Here is a 15,840-nt window from a genome sequence, read left to right on the forward strand (position 1 = left end):
ACATTATTGATTAAGTAACAAATCAGGGTCACGTTCATTAGGCAACAAATGGAGTAAAACAGATTGATACAGATAGGAACTACCTAGACCTGTCCAATAAGAAAAGAAGGCCCGGAAAATTGTCAAAGACCCCAACCACCCAAGCCATAGACTATTTTCTCTGCTGCCGCATGGCAAGAGGTACCGGTGCATCAAGTCTGACACCAACAGGCTCTTGAACAGCTTCTGTCCCCATGCAATACAACTGATAAATAGCTAACAAAATGGCTACACGGACTGTGTTTACCTTGTATCTTTATTTACCTTTTATTTCAGTATTTGCACTGTCTTTATGTACACTCACAGGGCCCTACACACTCACACAGACTGTCACTCCAACACACACAAACACTCCATCATTTGCTCACTCACACATAACATGGACATACAGTACCAGTCAAAAGTTTGGACACACCTACTCATTCCAGGGTTTTTCTTTGTTTTTTTCACTATTTTCTACATTGTAGAATAATAGTGAAGACATCAAAACTATGAAATAACACATATGGAATCATGTAGTAACCCAAAAAGTGTAAAAATAAAGAAAAGCCCTGGAATTAGTAGGTGTGTCCAAACTTTTGACTGGTACTGATCATTTATACTGACTCACTCACATACAAGCTGCTGCTACTACTCTGTTTATCTGTTGGCTACTCCCCTTATCCCTATACATATCTACCTCCATCACTCCAGTATCCCTGCACATGTAAATATGGTATTGGAACTGACTTTTTAGATATTTCCTGTATATAGTATGCTTGCTTACTTTGTGTAGTTCATATTTCTTATTCCTCGTGTGCTTTTTTCTAGTAATACATTGTTATTGATTATTGCATTGTTGGGTTTCACTGTACTTGTGCGTGTGACATTGAAACTTGAAACTAAGAAACTCATTTTCATTTTCCATTGCAAAATCTTTTTAAATGTTTTACGTTGCATGCCCTAATGAACACGACCCAGTTGGATCTTACGAAGACGAAGTGGTTGGACCTGTATACAGTGCATTCGGAAAGTATTCAGACCCCTTTACTTTTTCCACATTTTGTTACGTTACAGCCTTATTCTAAAATGAATTAAGAAAAAAGCAGAAACTGGTTTTTAGAAATGTTTTCAATTTAAAAACTGAAATAGCTTATTTACATAAGTATTCAGACCCTTTGCTATGAGACTCGAAATTGAGCTCAGGTGCATCCTGTTTCCATTGATCATCCTTGAGTTGTTGCTACAACTTGTTTGGAGTCCACCTGTGGTAAATTCAATTGATTGGACATGATTTGGAAAGGCACACACATGTCTATATATGGTTCCACATTTGACAGTGCATGTCAGAGCAAAACCAAGCCATGAGGTCGAAGGAATTGTCCGTAGAGCTCCGGGACATGATTGTGTCGAGGCACAGCTCTGGGGAAGGGTTGCAAAACAATTCTGCAGCATTGAATGACCCCAAGAACATAGTGGCCTCCATCATTCGTAAATGGAAAATGTTTTGAACCACCATGACTCTACCTAGAGCTGGCCGCCCGGCCAAACTGAGCAATCGGGGGAGAAGGGCCTTGGTCAGGGAGGTGATCAAGAACCTGATGGTCACTCTGACAGAGCTCCATCTGTGGAGATGGGAGAACCTTCCAGAAGGACAACAATCTCTGCAGCACTCTACCAATCAGGCCTTTAAGGTAGATTGGCCAGACGAAACGACTCCTCAGTAAAAGGCACATGACAGCCCACTTGGAGTTTGCCAAAAGGCACCTAAAGTACTCTTAGACCATGAGAAACAAGATTCTCTGGTCTGACGAAACCAAGGTTGAACTCATTAGCCTGAATGGGAAGCGTCACGTCTGGAGGAAACCAGGCACCATCCCTACGGTGAAGCATGTTGGTGGCAGCATCATGTTGTGGGGATGTTTTTCAGTGGCAGGGCCTGGGAGACTAGTTAGGATTGAGGGAAAGATTAACAGAGTAAAATACAGAAAGATCCTTGATGAAAACCTGCTCCAGAGTGCTCAGGACCTCAACCTGGGGCGAAGGTTCACCTTCCGACAGGACAACAACCCTAAGCACACAGCCAAGACAACGCAGGAGTGACAAATCTCTGAATGTCCTAGAGTGGCCCAGCCAGAGCCCGGACTTGAACATGATCGAACATCTCTGGAGAGACCTGAAAATATCTGTGCAGCAACGCTCCACATCCAACCTGACAGAGCTTGAGAGGATCTGCAGAACAGGTTTTCCAAGCTTGTTGCATCATACCCAAGAAGACTTGAGGCTGTAATCGCTGCCAAAGGTGCTTCAACAAAGTACTGAGTAAAGGGTCTGAATACTTATGTAAATGTTATATTTCAGTTTTATTTTATTTATTTGTTCCTAAAATGTCTAAAAACCTGTTTTTGCTTTGTCATTATGGGGTATTGTGTGTAGATTGATGAGGAAAAAAACAATTTAATCAATTTTAGAATAAGGTTGTAACGTAACAAAATGTGGAAAAAGTCAAGGGGTCTGAATACTTTCCGAATGCACTGTATATACTGAACAAAAAAAAAAACGCAACATGCAATAATGTCATTGATTTTACTGAGTTACAGTTCATATGAGGAAATCAGTCATTTGAAATAAATAAATTAGGCCCTAATCTATGGATGTCACATGACTGGGAATACAAATATGCATCTGTTGGTCACAGATACCTTTTAAAAAATGGGCCTCACAATAGGCCTCAGGATCTCATCACAGTATTTTTGTGCATTCAAATTGCCATTGATAAAATGCAACTGTGTTTGTTGTCCGTAGTTTATGCCTGCCCATACCATAACCCCACCGCCACCATAGGGCACTCTCTTCTCAACGCTGACATCAGCAAACCGCTCGCCCACACAACGCCAACATGGTCTGCAGTTGAGGCAGGTTGGACATACAGACAAATTCTCGGAAACAATTATGGTAGAGAAATTAACATTAAATTATCTGGCAACAGCTCTGGTGGACATTCCTGCAGTCAGCATGCCAATTTGCACACTCCCTCAAAACTTGAGACATCTGTGGCATTGTGTTATGTGACAAAACTGCACATTTTAGAGTGGCCTTTTATTGTCCCCAGCACAAGGTGCACCTGTGTAATGATCATGTTGTTAAATCAGCTTCTTGATATGCCACACCTGTCAGGTGGATGGATTATCTTTCAAAGGAGAAATGCTCTCTTGTGCACAAAATTTTAGAGAAAAATAAATAAATTCTGTGATCTTTTATTTCAGCTCATGAAACATGGGACCAACACTTAACATGTTGCATTTATATTTTTGTTCAGTGTATATAGGGGGTCATGAGGGCTTGTGTCTGTCGCCCCACTTGTCTTAGTAGCGGAGCTGCTGATGTGATGTCTCGTAGTATGACAGTCGCTTCAGAAGATAGATGGGCTCAGATGCTCCTGCTTCACCGACATCCACTACTCCGCTTGATTCATGTCCGTGTGTTTAGAAGCCAGTAGAAGCCCTTCAGTCCACCGGGGAAAAACTAATTCCTTTCATTATTGGATGGGTTTCAGGAACTGACTTGATGCTAGGCCATCTGACTTGGAAGAGCAGTCCTCCATTTTCTGAGTGGTAGCTCGCGGTTGGTTTGCCAATGATTTAATGTCACAGAAGACTCCATTTACGATGACTTGTTAGATGTTAGAATGTTAGAGAGCAGAGTAATTTGATGAGATTTCTGGCTTTGAGATGTGAGTCCAAGCTAAAGGTGTGAGGATCTTCATTTTTTGAATTGGATTGCTGCCCCAAGCACGTTCTGAGTTTTGTTGTAAGGTTGCTGTGTATTTCCCCTAACCTTTTATTAGGCTGATTAGGTGATTCTAGGTGGTTGTAGGCTTGTGTAGTGGCTTCTTTGAATCTTATTTTTCTCATTTACTAGTAGGTCACAGTATGACCGTGTTAAAGCTGTAAGTTATCTGGTGTGACGGTAGTGATTTGAGAGGTTAGAGGTTTTGTTTTCGAGGTGCAGGTAGAAAGAGAAGTTTCTCTAGGCCTATGTGTTCTCTTATCCAGCCTGCTGTAAAATCCATGTTAGGAGGTTCTGAACGATGCAACCCCCTGAACACAACCCCTGGACTAGTAGATTGGAATAATTTAGCACTTTGTGACAGCTGCTGATGTGAAAAGGGTTTAATAATGATTGATCAGTCAGTTAATGTCCCAACCCCCTACTCTCTCCAGGCTACCCCAGAACAGGAGACACCTACTCAGACTCAGGTCACAGCGAGATCTCGTCACGCTCCAGCCTGGTCAGCAACTCCTCCTTCGACATGGCCCAGGAGGAGAGGAGGGGTCTCAGGCACTCCGGAGGTGTTGGAGACCCCCACGCTGGAGGGGTGCGTCTGGAGAGGAGGGCTACGACAGACCCGGACCAGTACAGCCTCAGGTATGAACCAACACTGCCTATTTCTAATGACCATCATCCCAAAAACGTTGTTTAAAGGGATAGTTTACCCACGTTCTAAAATTGTTAAGTGGTGTTTAACTTGAAAATGTAGTACTTGGTACACATCCTATTTTAAAAGCTAATTACAGTGATGAGCTTTAAATGAGCTTCAAAAATTGAAAAAGAAATAGTTCCAATCCCAACCCTTTATTTTTCCACTTGAGTGGAAAACCCATTGCAAAGGTATAGCTTGTCTCTAATCTCTAACCCTCTGACCCCCCCCCCCCCCCCACAAACAGTTCCTACTCATCCATGCAGGACTGCCGGGGCCTGTATACCTGTGCTACGGTTGTCTCTCCCAGCTCTGAGGAGCTGACCCAGGACCAAGGAGACCGTGTCTCCCTGGACGCCGCCGACAGTGGTCGCGGCTCCTGGACTTCGTGCTCCTCGGGCTCCCATGACAACATCCAGACCATGCAGCAGGGACGCAGCTGGGAGGCCTTCGGACCTGGCGGTGTGGTCAGCGTGGGTGTCCACCCTCCCGGGGGGCCTGAAGCGTTACTAGGGGGCCCCTCTGGACTGTGGGTGTCTCAGGCTAGAGGGAGCTGGGCATCGGCCTCTTCTTCATCTTCCTCTGCGGCGTACTGGGGCGAGGACTCAGAGGGTGACACGGGCACGATTAAACGGCGAGGCGGGAAGGACGTGAACGCTGACCCGGAGACGAGTAGTATCACGTCCATGGGGTCTGACGAGGCCAAGCAGCACGGGAGGCCATCGCCGTCACCCATCACCGCCGGCAATAAGGGTCTTATCAGTGAGTTGACGTCTGAAAATGTTGTTTGTCTGTTGTGTTGATGGAAGGGTTTAGCTGTCCTCATAGGCTAATGTTATAGTGTCCATACCTGTTCCTAATGTTATGGTGTCCATACCTGTTCCTAATGTTATGGTGTCCATACCTGTTCCTAATGTTATGGTGTCCATACCTGTTCCTCAACAAATAAACAGGGTCCTGGTGAAAGGTCGGATTTGAGAATGTTCTGAAAATGCCAAACCCTGCTCACATGCGTATTCATTTTTGCATTCATGCTTTTTACGATTTGCGTACATCCTTGGAGAGAAGTGCATGTCAGCTGAATTATGTCCGCATGTAGATCTCCATGCCAACACTTTTTCTGGATGAAGTGTGTGGCGCCGATGCGTAAAGTATTAATTGCATTTTACCCCACCATCTTTCACCCCCCTTAGCACGAAAGGAGAGCCGTTACCGCGAGCCCCCTCCCACCCCGCCGGGCTACACCGCCCTGACAATCTCTGACTTCAGTGAGGGCCAGACGCAGTCGCCACCCCCGCCCACGGCCCCGTCCCACTCTGGCCGCCGCCCGCCCGACTACACCACGGCCCTGCAGCGCTCGCGCATGGTCACCCAGTCGCCTGACTCCCAGCACCACCACCAGGTCCAACAACACCCAGGTTCCGGAACCACAAAGCGCCATGGGCTCCACCGCACCCACTCGCCAGGCGAGGATGAAGAGCCAGAGGAGGAAGAGGAGGGTGAGTCCTTGTCTCCCAAACTAGTCGCTCTGAGGAAGACAGTGGCACACACAACACCAGAGACAACCAGGCCCTGAGATGAGTGTACGGGTTAAAGGGCAGCCCCCCCCCCCCTCCCCTACCCCCCCTCCCCAGGCTGAGGTAAATGACTGATTTATACCAACGATAACCTGCATGCCCACCAGGAACAACACGGACTACCCTCATATCCACCGCAAACCTAGCCTGGTCCCAGATCTGTTTGTACTGTCTTGCCAACTCCTATGGGGAATGGGCATTGAGGAGATGTCAAGACCGAACAAACCGATCTGGGACCAGGCTAGCACAAACCCACCACGGCATCTCATGTGCATGAAGTCCTCATGCTTGGACCAAAGCTCATCAGGCGTTAGCGCCTCACCCTCTGTGTCGAATGGCATTCGTCTGGGGGCACAAGCTGTTACTGTAGGTTTGCTCACCCATTTAAAAAAACAAAACATTTTTTGACTATGCTTGCACACATGCTCCTCCATCCCCAGCAGTGTTTTTCTCACTTTTAACATTGTTTGTCGTTAATAGGCATATTGTTCAGTTTTGATAGTAAATCATGGTATGATAAGTTCACATAGAGGCCAGTTAGTGATGTTGTGGGGGCTTTCTGCCTCTAATTCTTTCACAGGGTTTTACCATCTTGGTAACCAACATTGCTATTTTTTTTCTTTCTCTCTTCAGAGGATGAACAGGTATCAGCAGTCTGAGAGAGAACGGTCTTCTGCTGGATGACTTTAAGTCGCTTCCATGGAGCCAGATCAAAAGACACTGACTGATTGATGGACAGACAAACCAATCCAGTACGTGCCTGCCTCCTCCGTCGGACTCTCCCTCCTGATTGGTGGACTCCTTTGTTCATCTCCCTCCCCTGCCTTAAAGCGTTATGGGGGGTTGAATAACCTGCTTGAAAAAATACTGTGAAGAAGAAGGAGAGATGGAAAAAGAAAGACATGCCTGGAAAAAAGAAAAATAAGTCTAACTGTTTTGCTGGAAAAACACACGGCGATGCGTGACAACAACGCTCACACAAACACACAGCTGTCCTGGAACAGCTTTTCAAGACTATTATCACCGTATCCCAACCCCACTTCGCTTTACACACAGCATCATGACGTGTTGAGCTTTGTCTGCACTTTTTCTTTTTCTACTTAATAAAACGTGAACAAACCGGACAATGTTTTTTTTTTTTTTTTTTTAAGAACATTTGATCAATTTTGAACTCTTAAGGATTTTCAAATTCCTTCTAGTTTTTTGGGGGTATTCTTTCCAGAACTATTGCACTCTGGGGGTAAAAGAGACTATACCCAAGTCTCATATCTCTGGACTCGGAATAACAAATCTGTAAAAATAGTGTTTTATTCCACAATTACAGTATTATCTGGTCATTCACATATTAGACATGACCTAGTGGTGTCTCCACCCCACTGCTAACTGGACAGTCACAATGAGATAAATCAGTTGGGGTAACCAACATGTCATTTGGGAACCCATCATGTCATTTGGGGTAACCATCATGTCATTTGGGGTAACCATCATGGCATTTGGGGTAACCATCATGGCATTTGGTGTGACCAACATGCACCTTCATAATCTAATGTACTGACACACTGGCAGTTTGGCTTCAGCACTTTTCAGTACAACCTTAGGTTTTAGTACAACCCTGGCCTGGATATCGGTGTCTTTCCGATACGGCCACATCTTCAGTTCTAGGTCATATACAGTAATGTGCAGGTTTAAAGGTGTGGAGCGTAGCAGTGGCCAAAATAAAGAGGCAACAGCCGAACCTACCTGGCAGGCCGGTCGGTCCCATCTCCGATTGTAAAACCTCTTCTATTTTTAGTCATAGATATGGCTGCCTATAGTTGTTTAGCTAACTTATCTAGCTAGACTAGGCTAGCTAGCTAGCCTAACCTACCTAAGTTAGCGATTCCCCCCCCCCCCCCCCACTGTAACACAGTAATATGTTAGTCAGCAATACACAATATGGGTTTCAGTAGATAAACTAAAGTTAGCTAGCTAGCTAGGTGGCTTACTTACTTAGCTAGCCACCGTATTTGTCATCTGCCCACTTGGTGCTGGCATCGGCTGTAGCTGAGCTTCTAGCTAAATCCAACTCTTTGTTTTGAATCCTCTTCGCTGTATTCCGGTTGAAACAGGTATGGTTGAATGTCACCATGTAGCTAAAGAAAATGCTCCATCTTCGAATTCGTGTTGATGAGAGGAATCACTTGAAGCCATTGTAGTCTGGTCAGTTCTTTCAGTTTTGCCCAAAGGATTGTGTTGTTAGTGTCCGTCTCCCTTTCAAAAAAGCCTGCCTTGGGGGAGGGACGGGCCAGAGCCCGAAGCACCGACCCCACACAAGTTGTAGTCTTTCGGAGACTGGAACATTTTCAGCTTGTATATTTAGCAATGAATCCGCTAATAGGAACATCCAGGTTTTAACCTGGAAGGTCACCTGGTGTCTTATATTCATTCTATATTTAGACAGTATTGTTTTGGACAACTACAGGATATTTATATTGGCTTAGTCTTCTCCCTAATGGGTTGTGATGTTGAAAGAGACGCGTTTTAGTTATGCACCCCAAAGGCAGAACAGGGCTTGAATCCTATACAGGTGAATGGAGTCTCAGGTCTTTCAGTGGTGCTGCATAGACAAACTCTTTCCCTGGGTTCTGTCAAACATTTAAAGGGGCAATCTGCTGCGGCTACCTCCATTTTTGGACTTATAAATTAATAATATATACCTATTGATTCTTGAAGAATATAACTTATAAATGCCTCAGCTTAGTTCAACTGTCAAACTCCATCATACCCCAAAATAGAATCTTGTTTTACTTCAATGTTTGTAATTGTAAACATACATTGTATAGCCTCAAAAACATGCTTAAAACTAACAGTCCTTGCATCCATAGCTCCGTCTATGAATTTGAGAGCCGTTACATTTCTCCAGGCCCACCCCTCAGCTTTTTACCAAAACAGAGGTGGGGCGAACACTTTATTGTTTCAACTAGGGATTGCCCTTTAAGACTGAACTAGAATACACGAGAATGAACTAAAATACACCTTCTCTCCAAACTTGCTGTTGGATACATCCCTTCCTCTTCATTGCAAAGCCAGTTGGAGAAGTCCTCCACTGTTACAGGCATCAAGATCAGTGGATGTGTATATGACTAGGCAATGCTAGCGTAGAACAACCTGTTTTCCACCATTTCTCAACATCATTGGAATTGACTGAAGAAAATTATTTAATATGTTTATTGTTTTTTGACTCCGGTGGGGAACTTACCTAGATGAAATAATTAACTTTGAAGGCTGCTAATCAGAATTATTAGTACTCAAATTGTGAAAGTGTCACTTTGACTTGTTTCTTTTATCACTGAGTTGTGCTGATCACATTGATCAGTAGTTAGAAACCATAGACTGAGAAGTAGAAATAAACGAGTGCAGTGTTTTTCACTGTGGTCTGTCACTACACTATAATCATTTGTCAGGTCTTTTGTTAATGTTTTTTTTTTTAATGCCTGCCGATAGATTGTCTAATGCGTTTGTAATTCAGTGGTGACATGCATCATCATCATTCACTTTCCTTCAACTCTTTAGCAGGCCAAGTCCTATTACGAAAAACTAAACGTTGCACAACAATGTACAAGCATAAAGATAATTGTAGTGGTAGAACTGCTACTCGGTTTGATGTGATGTCAATTGAGAAGTGTATATTTAACTGGTGATGATTTCTCATACTTTCTTGTACTACTTTGACCTGTATGTCTTTTAAAAAGACAATTGGTGGAGTAAGTATCGGTTGTTTTTTTGTATTTTTAATACAATATTTGTAAATATTGGTTATATTTTTGTTGAAATGTACTGTTTATGCCTCAACATCCAGTTTGTATGAAGCTGGGAAATCAATAAATACTACAAAAGTTATCAACTCATAGGTTTAAATGCATTAATTTTTTTCCTGCATTTGGAGGTTTCTTCTTTTGAATATTGTTCCTTTCCAAGACCTCTCCTACATACCATCTAGTGTTTGCACAAGATAAGACATGGAAGTAGCTTGAACTGTGTAACCCTCATACTTTTCTAATTGACAGCAGTGTACGTCAGAATTAATAAAAATATAAGTCTCCACTTGTTTCTTTTTTAACTTTTGTCATTTTTGTTTGGAATAATAATGACTAAAATGTGATACATGCAATGTAAGGTATAGATAACCATGTTTTCTACCAGAGGAGAGAATGTGTTTTATGTTCACTGATCATATTTCTTTCCAAAATAATTTCTAAAACGCCTTCAACTTTTAATAACTAAAACTGTTCAAGGACATTGACTGGAGCCTGCCCTCTAACAATTTAATATATGCAAGGCTTCTTGAAACCCCCTTGTTTCTTTGAATTAGAGTACATTCAGACCCTGCATTAGACATTGGTTAAATGCTATCCACTGTGAATGAGGAAACTATTTATTCAAATCCCTTCACATAAATAGCTGATTTTAATTTATTTTAGTCATACATCAATGATAAGTTTTTAGGCTGCAGTGAGAGCCAAGTAGATAGCCTCCCAAGTCTCTGGTGTACAAGGTGATCCAGTGTCCAGGTCTGGTTACGTAGGTCTCCATTTAAGATAGCACGTGATTATCTGTCCACACTGTCTCTTGGGGTAGGCCCACTCTCAATCCCTCTTTAAAACTCTTTACCTTGGGGACTGGACCAGAAACCGGTAGGACCAGGGAAGAACAGCACCAGGGCAGAAGAGATCCAGAAGCAGCTATGAAGTATGAGTTGACTTCAGACAGCCAAAGTCTAAATGGAAGGGCTCAGAGCCCCTCATGCAGTGGAATGGAAGGCTCCAACATGCCCATCCTTCCTCCCTGTGTGACCTAAGTGTAGGCAATGCAGCCACTAAGAGTGAAAAAAGCTCACAACACGGGACAGCCAGGTAGGAAGGTCAGGTAGGTAGATACAATAGATCTACGATTGTAAAACCTATTCTATTTTTTTTGTCAAAGATTAGCTGTCGTTGTTTAGCTAATTTAGCTAGCTAGGCTAGCTACAGTGAGGGGAAAAAAGTATTTGATCCCCTGCTGATTTTGTACGATTGCCCACTGACAAAGAAATGATCAGTCTATAATTTTAATGGTAAGTTAATTTGAACAGTGAGAGACAGAATAACAACAAAGAAATCCAGAAAAACACATGTCAGAAATGTTATAAATTGATTTGCATTTTAATGAGGGAAATAAGTATTTGACCCCCTCTTAATCAGAAAGATTTCTGGCTCCCAGGTGTCTTTTATACAGGTAACGAACTGAGATTAGGAGCACACTCTTAAAGGGAGTGCTCCTAATCTCAGCCTGTTACCTTTATAAAAGACACCTACACACCTGTCCACAGAAGCAATCAATCAATCAGATTCCAAACTCTCCACCATGGCCAAGACCAAAGAGCTCTCCAAGGATGTCAGGGACAAGATTGTAGACCTACACAAGGCTGGAATGGGCTACAAGACCATTGCCAAGCAGCTTGGTGACAACAGTTGGTGTGATTATTTGCAAATGGAAGAAACACAAAAGCACTGTCAATCTCCCTCGGCCTGCGGCTCCATGCAAGATCTCACCTCGTGGAGTTGCAATGATCATGAGAACGGTGAGGAATCAGCCCAGAACTACACGGGAGGATCTTGTCAATGATCTCAAGGCAGTTGGGACCATAGTCACCAAGAAAACAATTGGTAACACACTACGCCGTGAAGGACTGAAATCCTGCAGCGCCCGCAAGGTCCCCCTGCTCAAGAAAGCACATATACAGGCCCGTCTGAAGTTTGCCAATGAACATCTGAATGATTCAGAGGAGAACTGGGTGAAAGTGTTGTGGTCAGATGAGACCAAAATCGAGCTCTTTGGCATCAACTCAACTCGCCGTGTTTGGAGGAGGAGGAATTCTGCCTATGACCCCAAGAACACCATCCCCACCGTCAAACATGGAGGTGGAAACATTATGCTTTGGGGGTGTTTTTCTGCTAAGGGGACAGGACAACTTCACCGCATCAAAGGGACGATGGACGGGGCCATGTACCGTCAAATGTTGGGTGAGAACTTCCTTCCCTCAGCCAGGGCATTGAAAATGGGTCGTGGATGGGTATTCCAGCATGACAATGACCCAAAACACACAGCCAAGGCAACAAAGGAGTGGATCAAGAAGAAGCACATTAAGGTCCTGGAGTGGCCTTGCCAGTCTCCAGACCTTATTCCCATAGAAAATCTGTGGAGGAAGCTGAAGGTTCGAGTTGCCAAACGTCAGCCTTGAAACCTTAATCACTTAGAGAAGATCTGCAAAGAGGAGTGGAACAAAATCCCTCCTGAGATGTGTGCAAACCTGGTGGCCAACTACAAGAAACGTCTGACCTCTGTGATAGTCAACAAGGGTTTTGCCACCAAGTACTAAGTCATGTTTTGCAGAGGGGTCAAATACTTATTTCCCTCATTAAAATGCAAATCAATTTATAACATTTTTGACATGCGTTTTATTTTTTGTTATTCTGTCTCTCACTGTTCAAATAAACCTACCATTAAATTTATAGAATGATCATGTCTTTGTCAGTGGGCAAACTTGCAAAATCAGCAGGGGATCAAATACTTTTTTCCCTACCTACACCGGGTAAAAAGTTGTCACGACATGCGCACGTGCTGCTCTCTCCTCTCACTCACGTGTCTCAGCCAATAGCTGTAGTGCTCTTTCAACCCCCCCCCCCCCCCCCCCCCAGTCAGCAGCAGGTCAGAGTGAAATATACTGTATACATTTTTAAGAGAAATGCCATGGCTGCCACGGTGCAATTTTGAACTTCCCCAGAAACCCGCGACCAATACATTTTTAAACCACAACATCGTTTTCAAAATAGCCCAATAGAAGCAAAACCGCAGACATGGCAACCCTGCAAAGGATTGTGTCGTTAGTGTCCGCCTCCCTTTAAAAAAGGCCTGCCTTGGGGGACGGACGGGGTCAGAGCACGAAGCACCGCCCCACACGAGTTTGGAAAACAGCTTGTATATTTAGCAATGAATCCGCTGATAGGAACATCGCTGAAAGATGTCCTATGGCTCTATCAAACAAGGACAACCATATATACACCCACAAAAACATATAGTGCGATCAGTATCACATAGAGCCTTTGTGAAGTGCCACAGAGCAGGACTACAGTTTTTTTTCAGATAACCAACCTACCACCTGATAATATGAAAACATATATTGGATAAAATGCTCTTTTTAATACACATGGTTTAAGCTGTGCAATGGTGCATTTTAAACTACACCGGTTGAGGCTTTACAAGTAGATACTGGGGAAATGCCACTATCCCTTAAAAGAGTTAAGCTAGCCCTCGCATACTGGGTAAGACTGAAGGGTAGTACGGTAGATCATCCTGCACTGACAGTATTGGAAGACTGCTGGGAATATGAACAATATCAAAAGAGGGGTTTTGGCCCAGATTGGAAAAAGGATTAATGAAAATGGACTCAGATATTGTTATAGGGCCATCTGTGGCAATAGGAAATGTGCCACTGTGGTTTTATACAAGACCACATGCTGTTTTTAGCCTGATAGAAGTAAAGAAACAGTGGTGTGAAGAAGATAATGTAGTAACAATAGTGGATCAATATATTAGTAATCAGTTTTATTCCTGTCTTGCAGTGTATATGTCACAGGTCCCAGTTTTGGGACTGTTGCGGCAGATAATAGTTCCTGTAACACAGGATAAATTATAAAACAGGAGAACGTGGCTTCTCTTTCAAAGGTTCTCTCAATTATGAGAACACACAGGTGCAGGATCGCATATAGTCCCAGTGCGAAGCGAACATGTCTCACTGCCCCCTACTGGCCAACAGTAGTATAAGTGCATCGCAATGGCAACCTTGGAGGACTGACATTTCAGTAAAAGCATACTTCCCCAATACAAAGAAACTATGCATAAACACAAATGTGACCATACATTTTGTGTGCATCACACACTCCCGGACAAAAAATAAAATGGTCCTGACATTCCCAAAATTCAAAATCTAAACCCCAAAATTTGAAAACTCGTTTTTCGTCAATAAACAGATGTAGTGTATGTGTACGGCATGTAAGTAGGCCACATGTAAGGTGCAAGTGAGTAGGGTGGAGGAATGTAGTGAGGTGCTTCCCATACTGGTAAGTAAGGCGCACTGTATGTTACACCAAGTGTGTTAACTGTAGGGTGTGATTGCATTGAAGGTTGACCGAGTGTCTCATTTGTGAACATTTGCTTTGGCCTTCTATCTCTAGTGGACCGCCTACTCTCAGTGTGTGCATCAACTACATGGGGGTTCTGGGTCTCTCTTCCTACTCATGTTCCAGATGCTCCTCGTGCTCATTCTCTGGCTCTGGTTCGTTTCGATCACGTAAGTGTTCGTTCTCAGGTTGTCTTTGTTCTTCCATTACAGGTACTGGAACTGTATCAGGCAGGTACTCATTTGTAGGTTGTCTTTCCTCTTTTACCTTACAGGTACTCAGACTGTATCTCTTTGTATCATGGGAGGTCTTGCAGGTACTTGGATTGGAGCTCTTTGTTCTGTCCTAGTCACTGGTCCCCTTAAGCAATAGCCTCCTGTCCATTCATCATCCGAGTCAGATGTGTCCCCGTTGCGAGTGTGTTCTTCCACATCACTGACTCTTGACTGTCTGTTTCTCTGCATAGATCGCTTCTCCAGTGCTGGTTTAGTTGGACACGGTGGTGGAGGTTCAACCGGTAAGTCATTCACAAGTAGTAACAAGTTTCGGTGCAGTGTTCTGGTTTTACGCCTGTCTCCAACCTCGGGATGAATTATGTATACCGGATTGTCTGCAAACTGTTCCTTCACGACGTAGATCACTTTCTCCCAGTATGATCTTAGCTTCCCGGGCCCTCTCTGCTCACTGAGGTTCCTAACCAGAACTCAGTCTCCAGGTTGCAGAACTACCCCTTTCATCTTCTGGTCATAATAGGATTTGTCTCTAGCACTTGACTGCTTGCTGTTCTCATTTGCAATCCGATATGCTTCAGTCATTCTTCCCGCCCACTCTTCTGCATATCTCTTGTGTGCGACTGGGTCTCTCTCTCCCAACAAGTCAAACAACAAGTCCACTGGAAGACGTGGATGATGACCGTAGAGCAGATAGTAGGATGAGTAACCAGTGGACTCATGTCAGGTGCAATTGTATGCGTGTACAATTTGCAGAAGATTGTCCTTCCATCTCTCCTTCTCTTTGTCTGCCAGCGTTCGCAACATCTGTAGCAATGTGTGGTCAAATCTCTCAGCTGGGTTACCTTGGGGATGGTATGGTGATGTTCGGGAATGGCCAACTGCCGACAGCTGCTGGAGCTCATTCTCAAACTCCTGACCCTGATCATGATGCAGTTTCGAGGGGTATCTTATCGGGGTAAGAAGTCATTAAAGATACACTCTGCTGCTGTCCGTCCGGACTTGTTTTTTGTCGGGTAAGCTTGAGCAAATCTTGTAAAATGATCAACCATCACCAGAATGTACTCATAACCTCCTCGGCTGGTCTCCAGATGTAAGTAATCAAAACAGACGAGCATCAGGGGTGAGCTAGACGTGATGCTACCCATAGGTGCTCGCACATGCATGGCGGGTTTCTTCTGCTTTATGCACTGACATTTCCTTGTGACATAGTTCTCGATTTCCTTCTTCATATATGGCCAGTAGAACCTTGGATTCTGGATAATGGGTGTCTGTCAGGTACTGTCTTCTGGTTTAACAGGCGGTAGTCAATACAGAGGCGCAACGTTCCATCTTTT

At 43.8% G+C, this 15,840-nt stretch overlaps 1 protein-coding gene across 4 annotated transcripts in view; it reads left to right on the forward strand.

Annotated features, from left to right (window-relative positions):
• Window positions 1-7,292, forward strand: part of LOC311107821 (rap guanine nucleotide exchange factor 2-like) — a gene marked incomplete at its 3' end in the record, with an annotated part of 149,212 nt that extends 141,920 nt beyond the window's left edge. For 3 of the 4 annotated variants that reach the window (XM_084150380.1, XM_084150381.1, XM_084150382.1), the window contains 3 exons: window positions 4,242-4,446; window positions 4,746-5,260; window positions 5,692-6,074. In XM_084150380.1, coding sequence (XP_084006506.1) covers window positions 4,242-4,446; window positions 4,746-5,260; window positions 5,692-6,074 — 1,103 coding nt within the window. Of the gene's footprint in view, window positions 1-4,241; window positions 4,447-4,745; window positions 5,261-5,691; window positions 6,075-6,708 lie in introns of those variants that run through there. The other variant, XM_084150379.1, reaches the window with a different exon arrangement.
• Window positions 7,293-15,840: the final 8,548 nt, after the last annotated feature.

This window comes from Coregonus lavaretus, assembly GCF_964263955.1.
Source record: "Coregonus lavaretus genome assembly, chromosome: 32".
Classification (NCBI taxonomy): domain Eukaryota; kingdom Metazoa; phylum Chordata; class Actinopteri; order Salmoniformes; family Salmonidae; genus Coregonus; species Coregonus lavaretus.